The following is a 19,418-nucleotide window of genomic DNA, read 5'->3' as shown; positions in this document are numbered from 1 at the left end:
CAGCTAAACAGAACACAATTGATGAGGAACTAGATAAAATTATCACATAGACAGCACCTAAAATGGATCATTCCTCAAGATGGTGAAAGAAGGCTACGTTCCTCTTCAAGTGTTTAATGCTGTTGAAACCGGCCACTCCATTCCATCAACGACCATCACAAAGGTCAATAAAACAACTTTATTATACAGTACAGTTTATTTCTGTAATTATAATACCATATCACATTTATTATACATAAAATAAGGTATATTTTGTGTAGTTTTAATGCTTAGAAAATGAGAGAGTGGAAAATTATGTTTTATGGGGACCTGGGAACGGATTATTCTCATTTTAATGGTTTCCTATGGGAAATTAATTTTTGGGATACACACTTTTCACCTTACACACTGTCTGGGAACCAATTAAGTTCGTAAGCCAAGGTATCACTTTAATTAAATTATTACAGATAAAAATAATTCAACGTGCAGGTGTGTATATAGCGCCCCCCCCCCCCTGTGCTTGCGTTGAGCCAGCCCCCTTTTCTCCACCGCCCACCCCCCTGTGCGTTTCTATAGTAATTTCCAGCCAATGATCAGTAGGTGTCCGCATCTCCGCGTCCTCACCTCAGCACCAATCAGCCACACACAGCGACAAGCGGCGGAGCGAGCAAGCGAGCAGGCAGGCTGGCGGAAGACTCATACACACACCACAAAGCCCGGGAATAGGACGCAAAGCAACTCCCACTCCTTCAACGAGACCGTCGTCATTTTCAACCAAGGGGGCTGGACGAAAAAAAAACAACCACAGTTTCGGCACTTTTTTTGTTCCTTTTTTTGTTTTGATATGAAAGTCAGCACCAACAAGAAGATGGCTCTTTTGTTTTGAGCGTGTTTCGGAGTCTGGGCATCTCTTCTCCTGTTTTTTTTTTCCTTTTTCCCCCTCTCCCCTATCCCCTTTACACTCCCGGTTCTCTTTTCATTCTTGATACCACCTCCACGCATCTCTCGGCGGTAATGTGCTCGTGCACAGCCGCAGGCTGCTAACGCCTCGGGAGCTTCTCTCTACGGGATCCTGGTAGGTCGCTGAAATCATCTTCTCCTTATCCTGCTTCTCACTTTTTAAAGCATGCTATGTCATCCTTCCTTAACATATACATGACTGTAAAACGTGACCCCGGGCAAACTGATTAATCATAGTTAATGTTTTTTTTCCCCCACACTTTATTTAGATGTGACCTTTTGTTTTTGTAAGATGACATCTTACACATATACACTGAATGTTTCCGTTCCTCCAAAGTTTGTTCAGAGGCTGGAAATCGATGGCAGCTAGACTTGATTGCCTTCGGGGCTCCCTCGTGTTCTGCTCTACGGGTGAATTGATTAAGTAATAATCACCCTGAGGAGGGCTGATTTTTCCGCTTGGGCGAGGGTGGGTTGTGAGGAGGGTGGGGGGTAGTCTGTTTACTGTGTTGCCTGCCGCGGTTTCTCACGTCGTGTCAGCGTGAAAAAAAAGTGCAAATTGAGATCAAAAAGTGTATTTCTGATCATTAGTGATTAAATCCAACGAGCGATCGCATAACGTGTCCGTATTTTCCGCCGTTTCGAAGCCCCCACGTGGGTGATTTGTGATGCATCTTGGGGAATTTTGAACCAAGCGATTTGAATCGCCTTTTAGTGTCCCGGCAATGGATCAGCTTTGCCAATTAGGGGAGGGGGGGGGGGCACAGAGAAGGGGGTTCTGGTGGGGGGTAATGGAAGTAAGGCTGGATGTGTCTAATGGGGCTTTTATCTGTGGAAACCAAATCCAGGCAGACTGCGGTGTGAGATAGAGGAAATGAAGCAGGCGCATATACACGCATATGCACATGCACACGTACACACTAAGTGGATGACACTAGTTGGTGCATGTTGTGGATGCAAATTCCCGAGTAGTTTCTGGTGTTATGCCATTAAGGAAATGTACCAGGTGATCTTTTCGGAACATTTTGATACACTGATGCTCTTCTTGGTTTCTGGAGTTGTTGAGATCGAAAAAGATGAAAAGGTCTCTTCACCCGTCAGCTGTACTTCTTTCAAGGTGTCGGACGTTTCGCTCATTCGAGAAGCTTCGTCAGCTAACTGAAATTGTGCTGGTAGCTCTGGCCCTATATATACTGTCGATGAAAAGGTTTCTTCAGCCGTCATCTGTACTTCTTTGAAAGAAGTACTGAAGAAACCTTTTCATCGATGGACCACTCCTGTACGACTGAAAGCTTACACAGACGTAAACTGTACTGTATAATAAAGTCATTTTATTTACCTTTGTGATGGTCGTTGATGTAGTTGCCTCTTGATGATATCCGAGTGAAATTGCCGTGCTTTCTCGGCGATAATACCCTCACTCACACGGTCCCCTGCTCGCTGCTTTTCATTAATCTAAATCAACAGAAGTTTTTCAACCTCTTCCTATTCCCTGAGACCGTTGCTTAGACAACACAGAAACACCTTGAGCCACAGTGAGCAATGGTCGACTTGGCATACTGGTACTGGGACGCGAAGTCACATAAACACACACCTCGTTCGTGTTTTTCGATGATCTTCTTCTGCTCCACCTTAATATTCTGTTGTGTCCTCTTCGGTTTAACACTAATCTGTGGTGGGGTCTTTTTCGGTCCCATAATCGCAAAAGTACTCCACTCGATAACAAACCACGTCTGCATTCAAAGAAAGTGGGTGTGGGAAAACTAGTCCGCTAGCCACCTGTTCGACCGTGTGGTTTGGCGTTCATCCGCCGAAAACTAGCTATGCTCGCGAATTTAATGTCCAGGTATAAGGTAAGGATCTGTGCTGTGTGGCTTGTTTCTTTTTTTTAATGGAATGGAATGGAATGACGGTCATGGTTTTTTCCCCATTGTGGTGACGATGAGGATCAGGCCTGTTTTTGTATCCAAAAGTGAAGTTGGCATCCATATGCAATGTGTAATCATTGGTCCTTTCTTCCCGCTTTTAGTGCCGGACAACATATTTCAGGATGGTACCACCCTGTTGGTAAACAAGGTGATTTTCGACCAAGACCCGAGTCCCCTCACTCGGACCCTTCCTTCGTTCCATTGGCCCCCCCCAGACAAGCTCTTCCCTCAGCCATGGCGAACCTCAGTAGCGCTCTTTGCATTGAAAACGGACCCAACGCGGACGTGTCGCTCTTACAAAAGGATAATCTCCAAGACGGTGGATTAAGCCAACTTTTGGATTATAACGCCGAAATGGAACGGTACCGCTCTTTTGCGAATTTTTACAAAAGCAACGGGGCGTTCCCGCAGGCGGCCAAGATCGCCCGCATCACAACGCCCATATTCCCCAGCGCCAGGATCGGCATGTCCCCGTGGAACTGCGATAACGCCATGCTATGGGGGCGGAAATCGGCGGCAATAAACCCTAATAGGACCGGCATGCATAGAAATGACTCCCAGAGGCCGGGTAAACCCGGCGTGCCGCCGGAGACGCTGCAAATGGCAAATAATAATTTCCTCTCTACCTTATCCCCCGAACACTGCAGACCTTTAGCGGGAGAATGCATGAACAAGCTGAAATGCGGCGGCGCCGAAGCAGAGATAATGAATCTCCCCGAACGCGTTGGAACTTTTTCAGCGATTCCGGCTTTAGGGGGCATCTCATTACCTCCCGGGGTCATCGTCATGACAGCCCTTCACTCCCCCGCAGCCTCGGCAGCCGTTACAGACAGTGCGTTTCAAATTGCCAATCTGGCAGACTGCCCACAGAATAATTCCTCGGCATCCGGCGGAAACCCGGCAAAGAAGAAGAGGAAAAGGTGCGGGGTCTGCGCGCCCTGCAGGCGGCTCATCAACTGCGGCGTCTGCAGCAGTTGTCGGAACCGCAAAACGGGCCACCAGATCTGCAAGTTTCGGAAATGCGAGGAGCTGAAGAAGAAGCCGGGATCGTCGCTGGAGGTGAGAACCCGTTTTCTCCCCCATTTCCATTTTTTTTTGGGTTGTTATTATCCCAATGCGCTCCGAAGCATTAACCTTTTCATCCAATCACGTCCTAAGCCCTTGAAAATTGTTTCCATGCCCACCCATGCCTGAACATCCCCCCCCCCCCCCCCCCGGCTTCTCAAATCTGCCTACCCGCCTAGCCTAATTGGCAGTAATTAGGGGTGTTTGTGCGAAGCGCAAGCTGAGCTTGGCTCAGACACCCCTAATTGCTGCCAGTCAGACTGGGGCTGGAACATATCCCGAACAACCCGGCGCTTTGGCTCGTCTCCAAGCGGGGCTGGGAAATGGTTTTCAACAGAGAGCTTTCCCTCTCACCACCCCGGTCATTTGAACCAATTATGGAAACCGTCTCCGGACGGAGAGAATCAATATCCCGCAAAGCCTCGGCCTCCTCCGACCGTTGGAGAGACGCCGAAATCATGGCGGGACTGTTGATGGCGTTTTTCTTTTCTTCAAAACACCTCCCATCTCGAACGTCGGCCTCTGTTTGCTTGCGCTGAACAAACTATACTTGATTTGACGTGACATCTCGCTGGAATGTCCGCTTGTGGTTGATTTTGGTTTGAATTTGGTCAATGAAAAGGTTTCTTCAGTTGTCATCTGGACTTCTTTGAAGGTATCTGATGTTTGCTCCTCATCCGAGAAGCTTTGCCAGCGAACTAAAATTTGCTGGGGGCTCTGGCCCTACATATATCCCTACTGTCCAGAAGTGGCAATGCCAGACCTCTGCTTTGATAGGTTCCCGCTCTAAGGTTGGGGTGAGCAGAGCACTAGTCCCTAAAGATAAAATGATTACTTCATTTGTCCTTACTGATTATGTTCTATGACTGGCCTTGATTGCCCAATTTCTATTTATTCACTAGATTAAAGTCAGTCCATTGGTTGTCACATAAGAAATAGATAGACTTGATCAAGTCAGGTTTTTTTTGGTATACACAATAGAGTTTTGTTTCAAGGCACAGGTCTAAATTTTAGAATATCTGTGTCAGGCAGAATGTGACAGGTTACTTTGGAGTCTTCAAAAATACCAATCAAGTCCAAAAAAACGTTTTGTTTGGTCATCACCTGCAACCACAAAATCAAGCAACCAAGTACCTCCTCTTAACTCATTCACTGCCATTCACGAATTTATGAAAATTGGACGTAAAGCGCCATTCCCGAATTTGTTTGGGCTTTGTTTTTTTTCTTTCTTAGGTGCCGATAAAGAGCTGGCCAGGGCCTCTGGCAATGTTTTTCTTTATCCACAAGGCGGTAGCATTTCCTTTTTTCTATGTTAGCACTTTATTCCAGCTTCAGCTGTTGTTAAAGCCCTATATAAACCAATATGTATGCATTGTATTGTATTTTCGGAGTCGAGTCTTAGGGTCAGGGTGACCACATAGTTGGACCACTTTTAGGACCATATAATCATCTTTGTTTGGCAAAAATGTCAAACAATAAAATGACAGTCCAGCTAAAGTAGCATGATGACAATCATTACCGTATTTTCCGGTGTATTGGGCACACCGGAGTATAAGGCGCACCCCCCAATGAATGGTGTACTGTCGAAGTTTTTACATATATAAGGCCTACCCGACTATAAGGCGCACCTTCAATGAATAAAAAGGTTTTCCAAATATAAAATATAGATATATAGAAATGTTTTCCAAATATAAGGCGCACCACATTAAAATGCGCTACAGTAGACGCTGGGGTTATGCAATACGTCTTCTACAGGGGGAAAGGGCCGCTGACAGTAGTTGGGAGACCTGTTGTGGCTCAATATGACTTCACATATAAGGCACACCTGCGTATAAGGTCATCGTTTGAAGAAAATCAAGGCTTTTGGGTGCGCCTTATACAGCAGATAATACGGTACATCCAATGTCCAATACTAACCATCCAACAAGCACCTGTGCAATGAGGGTTCTTGATGTGTTCAGGGGGAGCTTGAGAAAAATGTTGATGAGAAAGAGCAAGTGACTGCATTTTCAACAATTATTTTAATTATTTTTCTGAGTTCAAAAAATTTCAAGTGTAGGGATTGGGGGATTTGATGTCTGGCCGACTCACTCCTCTAATTACGCACTTATAAGTACGCCATGGAAATTGATCCTGGAATGAAACTCAAGGTTTTCTGGTGGAAGGGCATGGGGTGGGGTGCACTCTACTCATGTTTTAACATTTCTTTAGAATAGTAAATCTAGATTAAACAAAAATGTTTGAAACCACAAGGCAATCATCCCCCCAAAAAAGGAAAAAAATGGCAAGTTCAGAAGAAGTTTGCTTCTGTTGAATCTGCTATAAACGTAGTTGATGACTCCCCTCGGCAGAAAGTTGTCTGACTTTACCGCGCTGTGATGTTTACATGCAGCTTGTAGTTCAAAGTGGCACAGAAGGTTTATGCTTTACAATAAAATGTTCCTCTCGTGGCTTACAGCTTGCAATTTTGACATCACATAGGTGGCAATCGGAAGCTTGTGTACAAACGGGTGTTACAAACACCTGGCAAGGAAGTCAGTGTCACTTTGTGTTTGTTTGTTTGTTTGCTTGTTTTTATTTATGGGTACACTCTCCAAAACAAATCACACTTGCTTTTAACTCATTCACTGCCATTCACGAATTGATTCAGGAATTGAAAATATGACGTAGAGCGCCACTCCCAAATTAGTTTGCATTTTGTTTTTTTCTTGCTTGGGGCCTCTGGCAATGTTTTTCTTTTAATAATAATAATAATAATAATAATAATAATAATAATAATAATAATAATACATTTCATTGATAAGCGCCTTTCAAAACTCTCAAGGTTACTTTATAGTCACAAGATACATTTTTTTGTGTGTAAGCAGCGGCAGCCGCATGTGCCAGCGTTCACTCAACCTGGAATAACTCAACATGGAAAGCTAGCTAGGTAGCTAGCTAATAGATAGTTAATAGCGAGCTAGGTGGCCAGCTCGATAGCCAGATAGTCACATAACCAATACATAGCCCAGGGGCAGCCTTTCCCTTTTTCCATGTTAGCGCTTTTTTTCAGCTTCAGCTGTATTATGTTGTATTTTGGACAGCTGCCCCAAAAATTGTAACCCCATTTTTTTTTAATAATGTTGTATGTTGGACAGCTGCCCCAAAAATTGTAACCCCATGAGATATTTTTTTTAAGTAAGATAAGATGCCTGTGTCAAACTCAAGTTCCAGGGGCGAGATCTGGGCCCACCACATCATTTTATGTGGCCCACAAATGCAGTTCAAAAATGTCAACTTCCATGATTCTTTCTAAAATGTCGACCAACATTTTAAATTCTGATATGTAAGAAATAAGAGATATATTTAAAGGACAACCAACACAATTTTTTTGTTTCCTAACTGACATCAGAAAAACATTTTATAGCATCTGAAATACCCAAAACATGCAGGCTGATATTTTTAGTCAAATGCAAAACTCCAATAAAAATGTTAAAGTGTCCCAAAACTACTTGAAAGTGACCTCAGAGATGGCACGTTTCAAAAGGTCCCGCCCCCTTGTTTGTGACGTCACGCCAGGACGTCTTGCCTTGCTCTAGAATCAAAACAGTGGCTTCAGATTCCGAGAAGATGCTTTGTTGTTACTTATGAATATGATTCAAATAGTTCTGAAGAGGAAAGCATAAATGTTTGCAATCGATTAAAGAAGTCCTCCCGTAGATGAAAAGGTCTCTTCAGCCATCATCTGTACTTCTTATAAGGTGTCGGATGTTTCGCCTCTTATCCAAGAAGCTTCGTCAGCAAACTAAAGTCTTACTTTAGAGGCACTTGACATGCATGATTTCATTTCGCGGGCCAAATAAAATGATGTGGCGGACCAGATTTGGCCCCCGGGCCTTGACTTTGACACCAGTGAATTAAACGTTCCCGCATTCAACACCCATGAACAAAAATGGTCTGTTTTGGTTCAAAGCAGCCATTTTGAACATCTTCCTGGCCCTTTTACTTTGGCCAGCACCCACCGGGGGCGTTTGCCTAAAATGAGCAATGGCACTGGTGATCTCGTCTCGCGACGTTAATTGTTTTTACGATCGGGTGTCGGCGGGATTGGCCTCACTTTGTCTTGTCAGAAATATTTACAGTTGACTTATTTTGCGGGGCTAGCCGAGATGAAGGAAGCAAACTGCTCCTGCCAACGATGACAAACAGTTGAGCAGACACGCTATGGCTAAATACCCAAAAACACGCCAACCTTCTCGCCTCACCTTTCTCGTTGCTTTGCTAGCAATGATAAACGACTGGCAGCCGTTTACATTTGGCTGTCAGCATTTCCCACACATGGGAATCACCCTGAACTAATTATATCTTTAAACAGAGCTTGGAAAAATGCAAATCAGAATTTTACTCTCACCCCTGAAATCGGAGAGCCAATTTCATCTAATACCCCCTTTAATTTAGCGCGCTAATGCTAGACCCTCGAGAGTTGCCCCGTGTCACCATCGCCGCTCCGCATTCGCCGTTTTTATTTTTTTACTAGCAGAATGGATTAGCCCGGCTGAGGAATCTCATCTAACCTGATCGTTTCCTGCGCGGGTATACCGTCTCTTGGGCTCAAAGGTCTCACCGTTATCTCCGTACGCGGCGATCTCGCACGTGACGGCGTTAGCTTTGGTTTACCTCGACTTTGCGTGTCGATGCGGTCTCACGGATCACCCGCAGCTGTCGTTTGAATTTTAAATACCCCGTTTTGGCTGCATGTTTTGTTCGACGGTCCTAATTGACCGTGTTTTGGTTCTCGATTAGAATTATTGGAAAAACGGAATAAGTTCCACGACTGTCGTGACACTGGCAGTGGTTCCAGAACATTTTATTTGCCCGTCAGCCATCTTTGTAAGCGTAAACAAACATATAGCCATTAGCTAGTCATGCTAATAACAACTCACGCTTCAATTTATGAGAGGGGGGAGTCGGTGGGGGATCATTTTTCAAATTATCTCTTCATGCAATAAGGTAATAGGACTTCTTTTTTAAGCCAAGGCCATTAATATTGACATTTAAGCACGATAAATATTTCAAGTTTGACATTTTTAACACTAAAAAAAGTTTTCTTTTTTTAATTCACCGATACGATGAACACCTTTGCTAAACGGCGTCAGAATACAAAGTACATGCTCGGTTTACTGAAAGCGAAGTCAACCGCTAGCCGCTAGTGGTTGACTTCGCAACAACTCATGCTAACAACTCATGCTAACAAGAACTCACGCTAGAGACTAGCGTGAGTTGTTGTTAGCATGACTTTGTTCACCTTTGTGGGTGAGTGATGCTAACAACAACTCACGCTATTCACTAGCGTGAGTTGTTAGCATGAGTTGTTGCGAAGTTAACCACTAGTGGTTAGCGGTTGACTTCGCCTTCAGTAAACCGAGCAGGCCCACGCATGTACTTTGTATTCTGACGCCGCTTAGCAAAGGTGTCCGTCGTATCGGTGAATTAAAAAAAGAAAACTTTTGTTAGTGTTAAAAATGTCAAACTTGAAATATTTATCGTGCCTAAATGTCAACATTAATGGCTTTGGCTTAAAAAAAAAAAAAGTATTTTATTGCATGAAGAGCAAATTTGAAAAATTAGACCCTCAACCAACTCCCCCCGCTCATAAAACATCATGATCCAAAACAGTGTCAAGTACACTTAACTGTTTGGTGCGCGCATGCGTTATTTTATTCTTTTATTTCTTTGCAATCGGTGCTTTTGTACACATCCGCTGACTGACCGATGGTGTCAGGTGGTACGAGGCCTGCCCACACCAAACGACAATTTAAATGCAACCTTCAGTCGCACTTTGAAGGTTAGGCCTTGCATGCATAATTTAGTTGTATTTCAAGGTTTTTTTTCCAAGCTCGTGAGTGACGCTGGCAGACCTGGATGTGCTCCAGCGAAAATGCGAAAAGCAAGCGGCCTCTTATTAATTTCAAAATGGATTTTTTTGGGTGGGGGGTGGGGGGGATTGAAATTGATTCTATAGGCAGATCGGATGGATGGACAGATTTTGTTCACCCACAAAGGGAATTTTCTCTCTCTCTCTCTCTCTCTCTCTCTCTCTCTCTCTCTCTCTCTCTCTCTCTCTCTCTCTCTCTCTCTCTCTCTCTCTCTCTCTCTCTCTCTCTATATATATATATATATATATATATATATATATATATATATATATATATATATATATATATATACAGTAAAGTCTCGTTATATCGATATTCTCGGGAGTCCGAAAAAATATCGATATAACCGGGACTATCGATATATCCGACCCTGCGCGCATGTAATTTTCTCCTTGCGTTCATAGAAATAGTATCGTAATAAGCGGTACTATCGATATAACCGATATCGATATAACGAGACTTTACTGTATATATATATATATATATATATATATATATATATATATATATATATATATATATATATATATATATATATATATATATATATGAATAGGTTTTTGAGGGTTGTTTTTTCGGTCCAAATTCCAGTGAACGAGTTGCTTCGCGTTTTGGAAGCCAACGTTAGAGGACAAAGCCTAAACATTTGCTCGGAGAGAATTCAACCTCCGTTTTAAACGATCCAAATGTCAAAGGGCCTGCAGCATCGAGTCACGCACGTGAAAAACGCACAAGATCCAAATCACCCCCCCCATCCCAGCGGGTTTCTTTTGTGTCATGTTGATATGACGACATGAAATGAGCGCCGCGTGATGGTGGCACGTCTGCACGGATGCCTTTTTTTGCTTCCTGTGGGGGAGAAGAGGATTGGAAGGGGGGGGGGGGAAATGATAGGAAAAGCGGGACCTTGAGGAAAATAGCTGAGATTCAGCCTCTTAATGAGAGCGAGGGCGACGACGGCAGCGGCGGCGGGCCAGGTCTAATTTGTTGTAGGTGTGCTCGGAATAGATAAAGACCAATCTGTAGCCTTCGCCACCCCTCGTCCTCCTCCTCCTCTGCCCCCCCCCCACCCCATTGGCCGATAACACTGAATGCTCCGAGCCAATCTCTGTGGGTAGAGGCAAAAACTGCACCCAGAAAAAAAAGGCCCGAGGGAGAGAAATCGGCCTTTAGATTTTGTTTTTGTACTTAGCGGGTTTATTCAAGCTTTAAAACAGCAGATTAATTTGGACCGAGCGCCGACGAGGTGAGGTGGGGGGCGCATTTGTGAGCATCGCAACCTAAAGGGCAAACCTTAAGCCCCTGTCAAGACAATAGGATTTCACTGTCACGCCACCACGATGCATGAATTAAACACGTCGCCGTCCCCCCCCCTCCCCAAGTGAATTTTCTGTCAGCTTTCCATAGGTGGCAAGAAAACTGTCGTCCTTAGGCGAGCAGACTTTAAAGAATTTACCCGTTTTTTTTTTTTACCATCGCTGCCAATTAGGGACAAAGCGTAATCGGAGGCGTCTGGACGATGACGTGGCCCGTCGCCTCGCTTTGCCCTTGTGTGATTTAACATCTCTGCTTCAGTGGTGACATAGAAGTCATTGTCATTGTCTTTATGAGGGGCGGGGGGTGTGATTTAAGGGGGAGGAGGGCCCGGGCCGAGAACGGACAAGCGTGAAAAGAGCAGGTGCGGTGAGGACGTTAATGTGTGGCGCTTTGAAAATTTAAACAGACGGCAGTAAATTATTGATGCCGACTCCGGCGGAGAAGTTAAAAGGTATCTCGTCATTACCGAGCGGGTGAGAGAACAAAAATTAAATAAAATACAGAAAAATAAAATAAAAACCTCTCGGGTGAATACGCGGTAACGCCTCATCGATACAAAGTGTTTTAATTAGATTGGATTAGATGTGCCTTGATTTGTCTCACAGTGAAGACATTTAAATTTCTCTGCAGCAAAAACAAAATAGCTGCAGTAAAGGCAGCCACTCTCGCGGCGCCATCTTGAAGTCAAAACAACAACAAAAATAACAAATAATCTGACGCAACACAAAAGATAGAGACAGTCATTCAATCTTGAGCACCTTCTGCACCCTATTTGTTACATGAAGCAGTTCTAGATGGAAGAGGAGAGGATCAAAGCCTCCTTTTCACCAGTGGATCACGGACATCATGGTGAAATATGCACGTCTGCTACAAGCTAAACGTTGAAAGCAAACACGAAGCTGGAGCATCCATAGACGAAAAAAGAGATTGTCTCACATCTCCTGTCCCACTTAAGTCCGCTTCAATTCCAAGCCACGACTGTTCCACATCTTCATCGGCGCTCTGCAGTTGTACATGTACATACCTTTATAGATCATATATTTTATACAATCTATTTTTCAGTACAAACCAATACAGGTTACTGATACAATTCTTAAACATACCTATATAAGCCTTCAACATACATTCCATACAAAATATACCACTGAAGCAACTTACGAACAAATTCACCTTGTCTCGTATCAACGTATCTCGTTCATAAGTTAGGGAGCATCTGTACAACAAGGGTCAACAATTCAGTGAAATCGCCCAAGAAAGCTTTTATCGTGATTTGTATTTCCATTAAATCTGAGCAGACAGACGCTCCTCACCTTACGAACGAGATACAGTGATACCTCGGTTTACGAACCCCTTGGCTTACGAACTTTTCGGTTTACAAACGTTAAATTTATGAACATTTAACCTTTGCATACGAACTATTTTTCAGAATACACACAGAGCTGCCACAATGAGTGATGTGTCATTCGCGAATGAGCCCGTTCTCCTCAACAGAAAATGGCAGCCAGCTTGTTTTGGTCCTCTACTCCTCGCCCCCAGTCTTCGGTTAAAGCCACGTGTCGTGCGGCGAGACAGCAAGCAGGTGGAAAGTTGATTAAAGTTCACTCAGCCAGATGCAGGAAGGGTATTGTGAGTTTTCTTTATTTGAAGTTGATATCAGTTTTCGGCAGACCCCAGGTAACACTGCTCTCCAGGTTGTCCTTTGTCCCTCTTCTTCCTCCTCCTCGAAGTGACTGGCTCAGGCTGGCTTTAAAGGTGCTTCACCTGAGCTTCTGGCCAATCAGGTCCCAGCGGCAATTGGCCATTCCCAGGTGGTTGCAATCACCTTCTCAGAGTTAATTAGTGGTCGCCCAACTCAACTGTTTTGGATGAGGAGAAATGCGTACCTTTCTCCCATCCAAAATCCATGAAACACAAAATTATTTAACATTTCTTTTAGCATCATGACACCACGTGATTGGTTAAGAACGCAGCAGTGAGTGTGGGGGGGGGGGTTAAACATTGAAGAGACAGGCAGACGACAGAGAGTTGTAAAATGGATAGAAAACAGTGAAATTTGGACTTGTTTCAACTTTGATAAATCAAAGGCAGACTGTAGACTGCAAGGTTAAAATATCCCTTCAATCAGGCTCCACAATTTACCCGTACAAGCCATCTGTACACTTGTTGCAAAAAGCTATCAACCCAGCTAAACAGAACACAATTGATGAGGAACTGGGTAAAATGATCGCATACAAAGCACCGACAAGGGATCATTCCTCAAGATGGTGAAAGAAGGTTACGTTCCACATCAAGTGTTTAATGCTGATGAAAACTCCATTCCATCAAGCCATCAACGACCATCACAAAGGTAAATAAAATGACTTTATTATTATATAGTACAGTTTATTTCTTTCATTATAACACCATAGCACATTTATTATACATAAAATAAGGTATATTTTTGTGTAGTTTTAAGGCTTGGAAAATTAGAAAGTAGAAAATTATTTTTTATGGGGACGTGGGAACGGATTATTCTCATTTTAATAGTTTCCTATGGAAAATTAATTGTTGGGATACACACTTTTCACCTTAAACACTCTGGGAACCAATTAAGTGCGTAAGCCAAGGTATCACTGTATGTCGTTCGTAAGATGAAGTTGCTTTCTTGCTATATTTCAGAATCAGAATCAAAAACCACCCCCCGAAATTGACAACTGGCCCAAATAGCAGAGTAAAATGATTTGAAGAGAATATCTTTGCCACGGTTTTCCGTTCTAATTGCGCTATTTCGCTTCATGGGGCGGATTCTAGCGACGGGGTGACTTTGTTAGTTCAAAGGACGTACGGCGCGTTGAGGTGAAAGTGAAATCTGTGAGTGACAGCCCGGAGACGGCGATATAAATCGGCCAATGTGGTCCCCCCCCCCCCTTTCCGCGCGTCTCCATTTCTGCAAGTCAAATCCTCGCAAGCCGCCACCTCCTCTATTGTGGCTCTGCTCGCACGTTATGAATATTTCATGGCAAGCATCTGACACCATGCCCAGAACGATATTTCACGTTTTTTTTCCCTTCCTCCCGTTACCCCCGCTCCTCCCCCATCCTATTTCTCTCACACTCCCTGACAGAAAGCCCGAGGTTAGAAAGCGTCACTGAGGTGTGAAGTGGGGCTGTGCCCCCCCCTAACCACCTCCCTCCAGGCATAGGATAGGATTTACGATGAATGATCATCAGGTGGACATTTTCCTTCCCCCTTTTTTCCTCCCACTGGCTGATGAACTATTAAGATGTTCACAATTTGTTGTCGCTCGCCCCCCCACACCCAAACATCAGATGAGGAGAAATGACAGCCTTACTCCTGCCTTCTGTAACACCCCTTACGAAAGAATCCAAGAAGTGCTACGAGCTAGCTTGATATCACCTAATTAAAGGACAACCGACGCCTCCCGACAAGTTGTGTCCATAATTTGTAAAATGGCTTCAAATGACTCCTACTGAGCGTATTTTACAAAGATTCCACCGCATATAGCTATATTTTACGTTTTAAGACTTGCGCTGAATATTCAGGAAGTCTTATTTTTGAGTTGGTGATGTCATGTCTGGAACGCCCCTGACCGAGAAAGCGACACACTGTAGCAGTCCTTTCATCACCTCAATGCATTTTGCGGTACTTTGTTTGGTCTGAAAACTTCGTGTTGATCCGTGTTGTTGGCAAAATTGGAAGGAAAACACATAAATAACACGATGATGAATCGTTGTGTTGCAAGACTACTATTTGATATTCGCTGACACAAATTCTATTGTGTTATTTTCAACAGAGCTTTGTCGCCATCTTGTGGGTGCTACATTTCTCTCCAAATGCCTCAAAATGACACGGAATAAATTATTTAATCGATTGCAAACATGTATGCTTTCCTCTTCAGAACTATTTGAATCATATTCATAACTGTATGAGTAACAAGAAAGCATCTTCTCCGAATCTGAAGCCATTGTTTTGATTCTCAAGCAAGGCAAAACGTCTTGGCGTGACACCACGAACAAGGGGGCGGGACCTTCTGAAACTGGCCACTTCCGGTTTCAATTTGAAGTAGTTTTTAGGGACTTAGTCATTTTTATTGGTGTTTTGCATTTGACTAAAAATATCATCCCGCGTGTTTTGGGTATTTTAGATGCTATAAAACTTTTTTCTAATGTCAGCTAGGAAACAAAAAAGTGGTGTCTGCTTTTGAACTATCAAAGTTGAAACAAGTCCAAATTTCACTGTTTTGTATCCATTTTCTCACCACTGTTATTTTTCACTTTTGTTTTTTTTTGTTTCAAGCTCTGTCGTCTTTCGTGTGTGTGTGTGTGTGTGTGTGTGTGTGTGTGTGTGTGTGTGTGTGTGTGTGTGTGTGTGTGTGTGTGTGTGTGTGTGTGTGTGTGTGTGTGTGTGTGTGTGTGTGTGTGTGTGTGTGTGTGTGTGTGTGTTTTCGCACTCTGTCGTCTGCTTGTCTCTTTCATGTTTAATGTAATTTTTATAAATGTAACGTTCGTAAACCGAAAGGTTCGTAAGCCAAGGCGTTCGTAAACCGAGGTATCACTGTATTGCCTTGTCAGGGGCTTTGAAACCTTCTCATGCCATTTGAGAACATAATAGAAAAAAAATGTTAAAAATGACTTCAAGTGTTTATTTCACATCCTATGTCGTATATTTGATCATATCTAAACTCGGTTCCTTCCACTTTTATCATTTGCATTTTGTTCTGAACCGAACTTTGACTTTTAAACTGATTGTATTGAACTGTCTTTTTTTGTGTGTGTATTGGTAACCTTTACCGTTCCACCCCACGTAATTAACTTCTTTTTACATTTGTGACGCCATTAATGTTAACAGCGCCGTCGTAAATGCTGTGAGTGTTTTATTGTCGTAATTAGGCGTGAGCCCGGCGATCGGATTCTTATGGTCCGATAACCTTGAGCAAACATCGCACGGTTTCACTCTTTTGCAAGATTGCAATCAGAGATGATATCCATTCATGTCGGCATTCCGAAATGTTTCAGTCACGAACAACTGCGTCGATTCGCGCCAATAACTGAAGTGATTGAAAGTCGTCATTGGAGAGTCAAACTAATAGATTTTATGTAATCCTTTTTTTTCTTTCTGTCTTTACTTTGGGAAGCTTTTCCATTTTGTCCTTCGTAATATTTTGACTTTATGGGCTTGAATGAACCCCTTTTGGAGGACAGCGTTTACTATAGGGGATCGCTTATTAGTTTATCGGGTGCATGAAAGGTTAAAATGTCAATCATCTTTTATTTTCTTATAAATAACTGCTCGCGCTTTGGGTGCCATATTTAGTTGTGACAGACGTTGACAATATTTTCTCTTACCCATCGTACAGACCAGAAACAATCACAGTCATCAGTATTTTGACGAGAATGATGAAGTCAAGTTAAAGCATGAACTACGCTTCCACTCGCCACAACGCCAAGACAATAACAACATTTTACAAAATTACCTCCTGCACAAATACTTTTTTTTTACAAAATTACATTGGGTGCAAATTCAAATACGCTTCTTAATAACGAAAGATACTTCCCATTCAAAGTACAATAAATACAAAATAAATACATACATTACAAAACACATAGATAAATAAATGAATAAATAAGTAAATAAATGAATGAATAAAGAAAGAAAGACACAATAAATAAAGGCAGAAAGGTCTTCATTAAAAATAAATAAATACATACATAGCTACATCAATAAATTAAAACATACATAGATTGGATTGGATTGGATTGGATTGGATATGCTTAGAATATCTTGTTTTCTATCCTTTCACTCCCACCCCAACCCCATCACTCTTCTATTGCTGCTGTGGACTGCAAATTTCCCCATTGCGGGACGAATAAAGGTATTCTGATTCTGATTCTGATTCTGATGCCTTTATTAGTCTCACAGTGGAGAAATTTACATTTCACAGCAGCAAAGTGAAGAAATACATGAGCTGCTGGAAAGGCAGCCACTCTCGCGGCGCCGTCTTGAAGTCAAAAGAACAAAAAAAAATGAATGAGATAAATGAATAAATAAAAAAGACAGAAATAGAAATAAATAACTAATGAAATACATAAATACATAAATAAATAAATTAATTCGTTAATTAATTAATAGAGTATTAACTATATATATATATATATTAATTTAATTAAAACATACACCGATCGATAAATGAATAAGAAAATGAAGAAAGACAGGATATATAAATATGAATAAATAAATAAATAAATAAATAAATAAATAAATAAATAAATAAATAGTAGTGGGTACATTTGGAATAGTATCAGGGAAAATGTATGAAGATAGCGGTTTAAAAGAAATTTTAAAAAGCAAATTCAACCAAGAATTTGTTGTATGCCTAATCTAAACATGTACAAAAGTCCAACTTATTATAAATTTGGAAGACCAAAATGTTTTTGAAATTAAATAAGCGCCTTATGAATATTGGTGAAAAAATGTAATAATATGAATGACACAATGTTTCAATTGTATCATTCATATTATTTCTACTACTAATCAAAATTGGGAATAGATTTTTTTAATGACAAAAAAACAATAATTATGTAAATACCTTGATTTTAAAATATATATATATATAAAAATTAGGAGACATGAAATACAGTAAAGTCTCGTTATATCGATATCGGATATATCGATAGTCCCGGTTATATCGATACTATTTCTATGCACGCACGGAGAAAATGACATGCAAACAGGGTCGGATATATCGATAGTCCCGGTTATATCGATATTTTTTCGGACTCCCTTGAATATCGATATAACGAGACTTTACTGTATTTTTTTTTTTTTGCCACATTCTCTGCAATTTATATCTTCTTCCTCCGTTTTGGATTTTGTCTTCTGCCGCGTACCAAATAACGATAGGGAAAAAAAGTATGACTTCTCTCAAAAAAGACTAATACAGTATTAATGATCATGAAAAATTCAAACCATAATGCTCACTGTTTTATTTCAATCACGTTTATGGGATAACCACGAACCAGTTCTTTCCTTGTAGTTGTCCACAGGCGGCATAGTGAAAGAGCCACGCCGGAAATAATATTCCAACTTCTGCCTACATTCAATTGCAATTGGGAAATACGGGATGGGCGTCACATCCCAATGGAGTGCCGATAAAAATTCCACTTTGACTGTTTGTCACCATCAAGTCTAACCTAAATATGATGTTGATTTACAGTAAACACGTGGCGTCGTGCTTAAAGTTCCTCTGAGATCCGTCGTTCCCACACAGATGCTGAGAAATCTTCTCCAAACAAGGCCGACCACCCCACCCCCCGTCCCCGCTCCCGCTTTTGGATTTCAATTTAGCATTTCACACAAGTTGCGGCGCCTTGCCTCGCTGTGAGCTTTGTCCTCGCCCACACGGCTTCTCACTGCCTTCGTTCGCTGTTCGAAGGCCCGCGACTCGCCTGGGAAATTGGGGATTTCCGTCGCCGATCCCTCGGGTATCGAACCATCCGATGCATGTCCGCCGTATCTTTTCACCTGTTCTGCACTCAGAATTGATGTCTTAACTTGGCCGTGGTGGTCCGGGCATTTGGTACCTTGGCGTCCGGAGGGATTTGGATGCTCGATGGCGACAAATGGGCTCTCATTTTTAGAGCGCTTTTGTACCTTTTGGTACTCAAAGCGCTTTTCCTCGTTTGCCTACTGATAACATACATCTGTGTTGGCTCTCAGTCGTATAGGAGTAGTCCATCAATGAAAAGGTTTCTTCAGCCATCATCTGTAGTTGTTTGAAGATGTCGGACGTTTCGCTCCTCATCCGAAAAGCTTTGTCAGCAAACTAAAGTTGTGCTGGTAACTCTGGTCCTATATATATATCCCTACTGTCCAGAGTTGGCGGTGCCAGACCTCTGCTCTGATAGGTCCCTGCTCTAAGGTTGGGGGAGCAGTAGACTACCTCGTATATAACCTCGAATGTTTTAGAACAGGTGTTCAAAGAAGTACAGATGACGGCTGAAGAAACCTTTTCATCGATACTGATAATCAGAATCAGAATCAGAATCAGAATACCTTTATTCGTCCTGCAATGGAGAAATTTGCAGTCCACAGCAGCAATTGAAGAGGGATGGGGTTGGGGTGGGGGTGAAAGGATAGAAAACAAGATATTCTAAGCATAACAAAATAAAAATGTCAACTGTATACTGTGCAAATGTAGATGTGCAAAAACCGTTCTATAAACAAGACTGTACATAGTGCAGAATCAAGAAATGCA

At 42.3% G+C, this 19,418-nt stretch overlaps 1 protein-coding gene across 1 annotated transcript in view; it reads left to right on the top strand.

Moving 5' to 3' along the window:
* The first annotated feature begins 592 nt into the window (after positions 1-592).
* The window catches only part of cxxc4 (CXXC finger 4), a 37,179-nt gene continuing 18,353 nt past the window's right edge, over positions 593-19,418 (top strand). Inside the window, exons 1-2 of the mRNA XM_089006146.1 lie at positions 593-1,054; positions 2,969-3,926. Coding sequence (XP_088862272.1) covers positions 3,102-3,926 — 825 coding nt within the window. The 5' untranslated portion in view covers positions 593-1,054; positions 2,969-3,101. The remainder of the gene's footprint in view (positions 1,055-2,968; positions 3,927-19,418) is intronic.

The sequence above is a fragment of the Hippocampus bargibanti genome, linkage group LG10 (assembly GCF_051943395.1).
Source record: "Hippocampus bargibanti isolate YZ-2025 linkage group LG10, ASM5194339v1, whole genome shotgun sequence".
Lineage (NCBI taxonomy): Eukaryota > Metazoa > Chordata > Actinopteri > Syngnathiformes > Syngnathidae > Hippocampus > Hippocampus bargibanti.
This window is presented reverse-complemented; position numbering and strand designations above follow the sequence as displayed.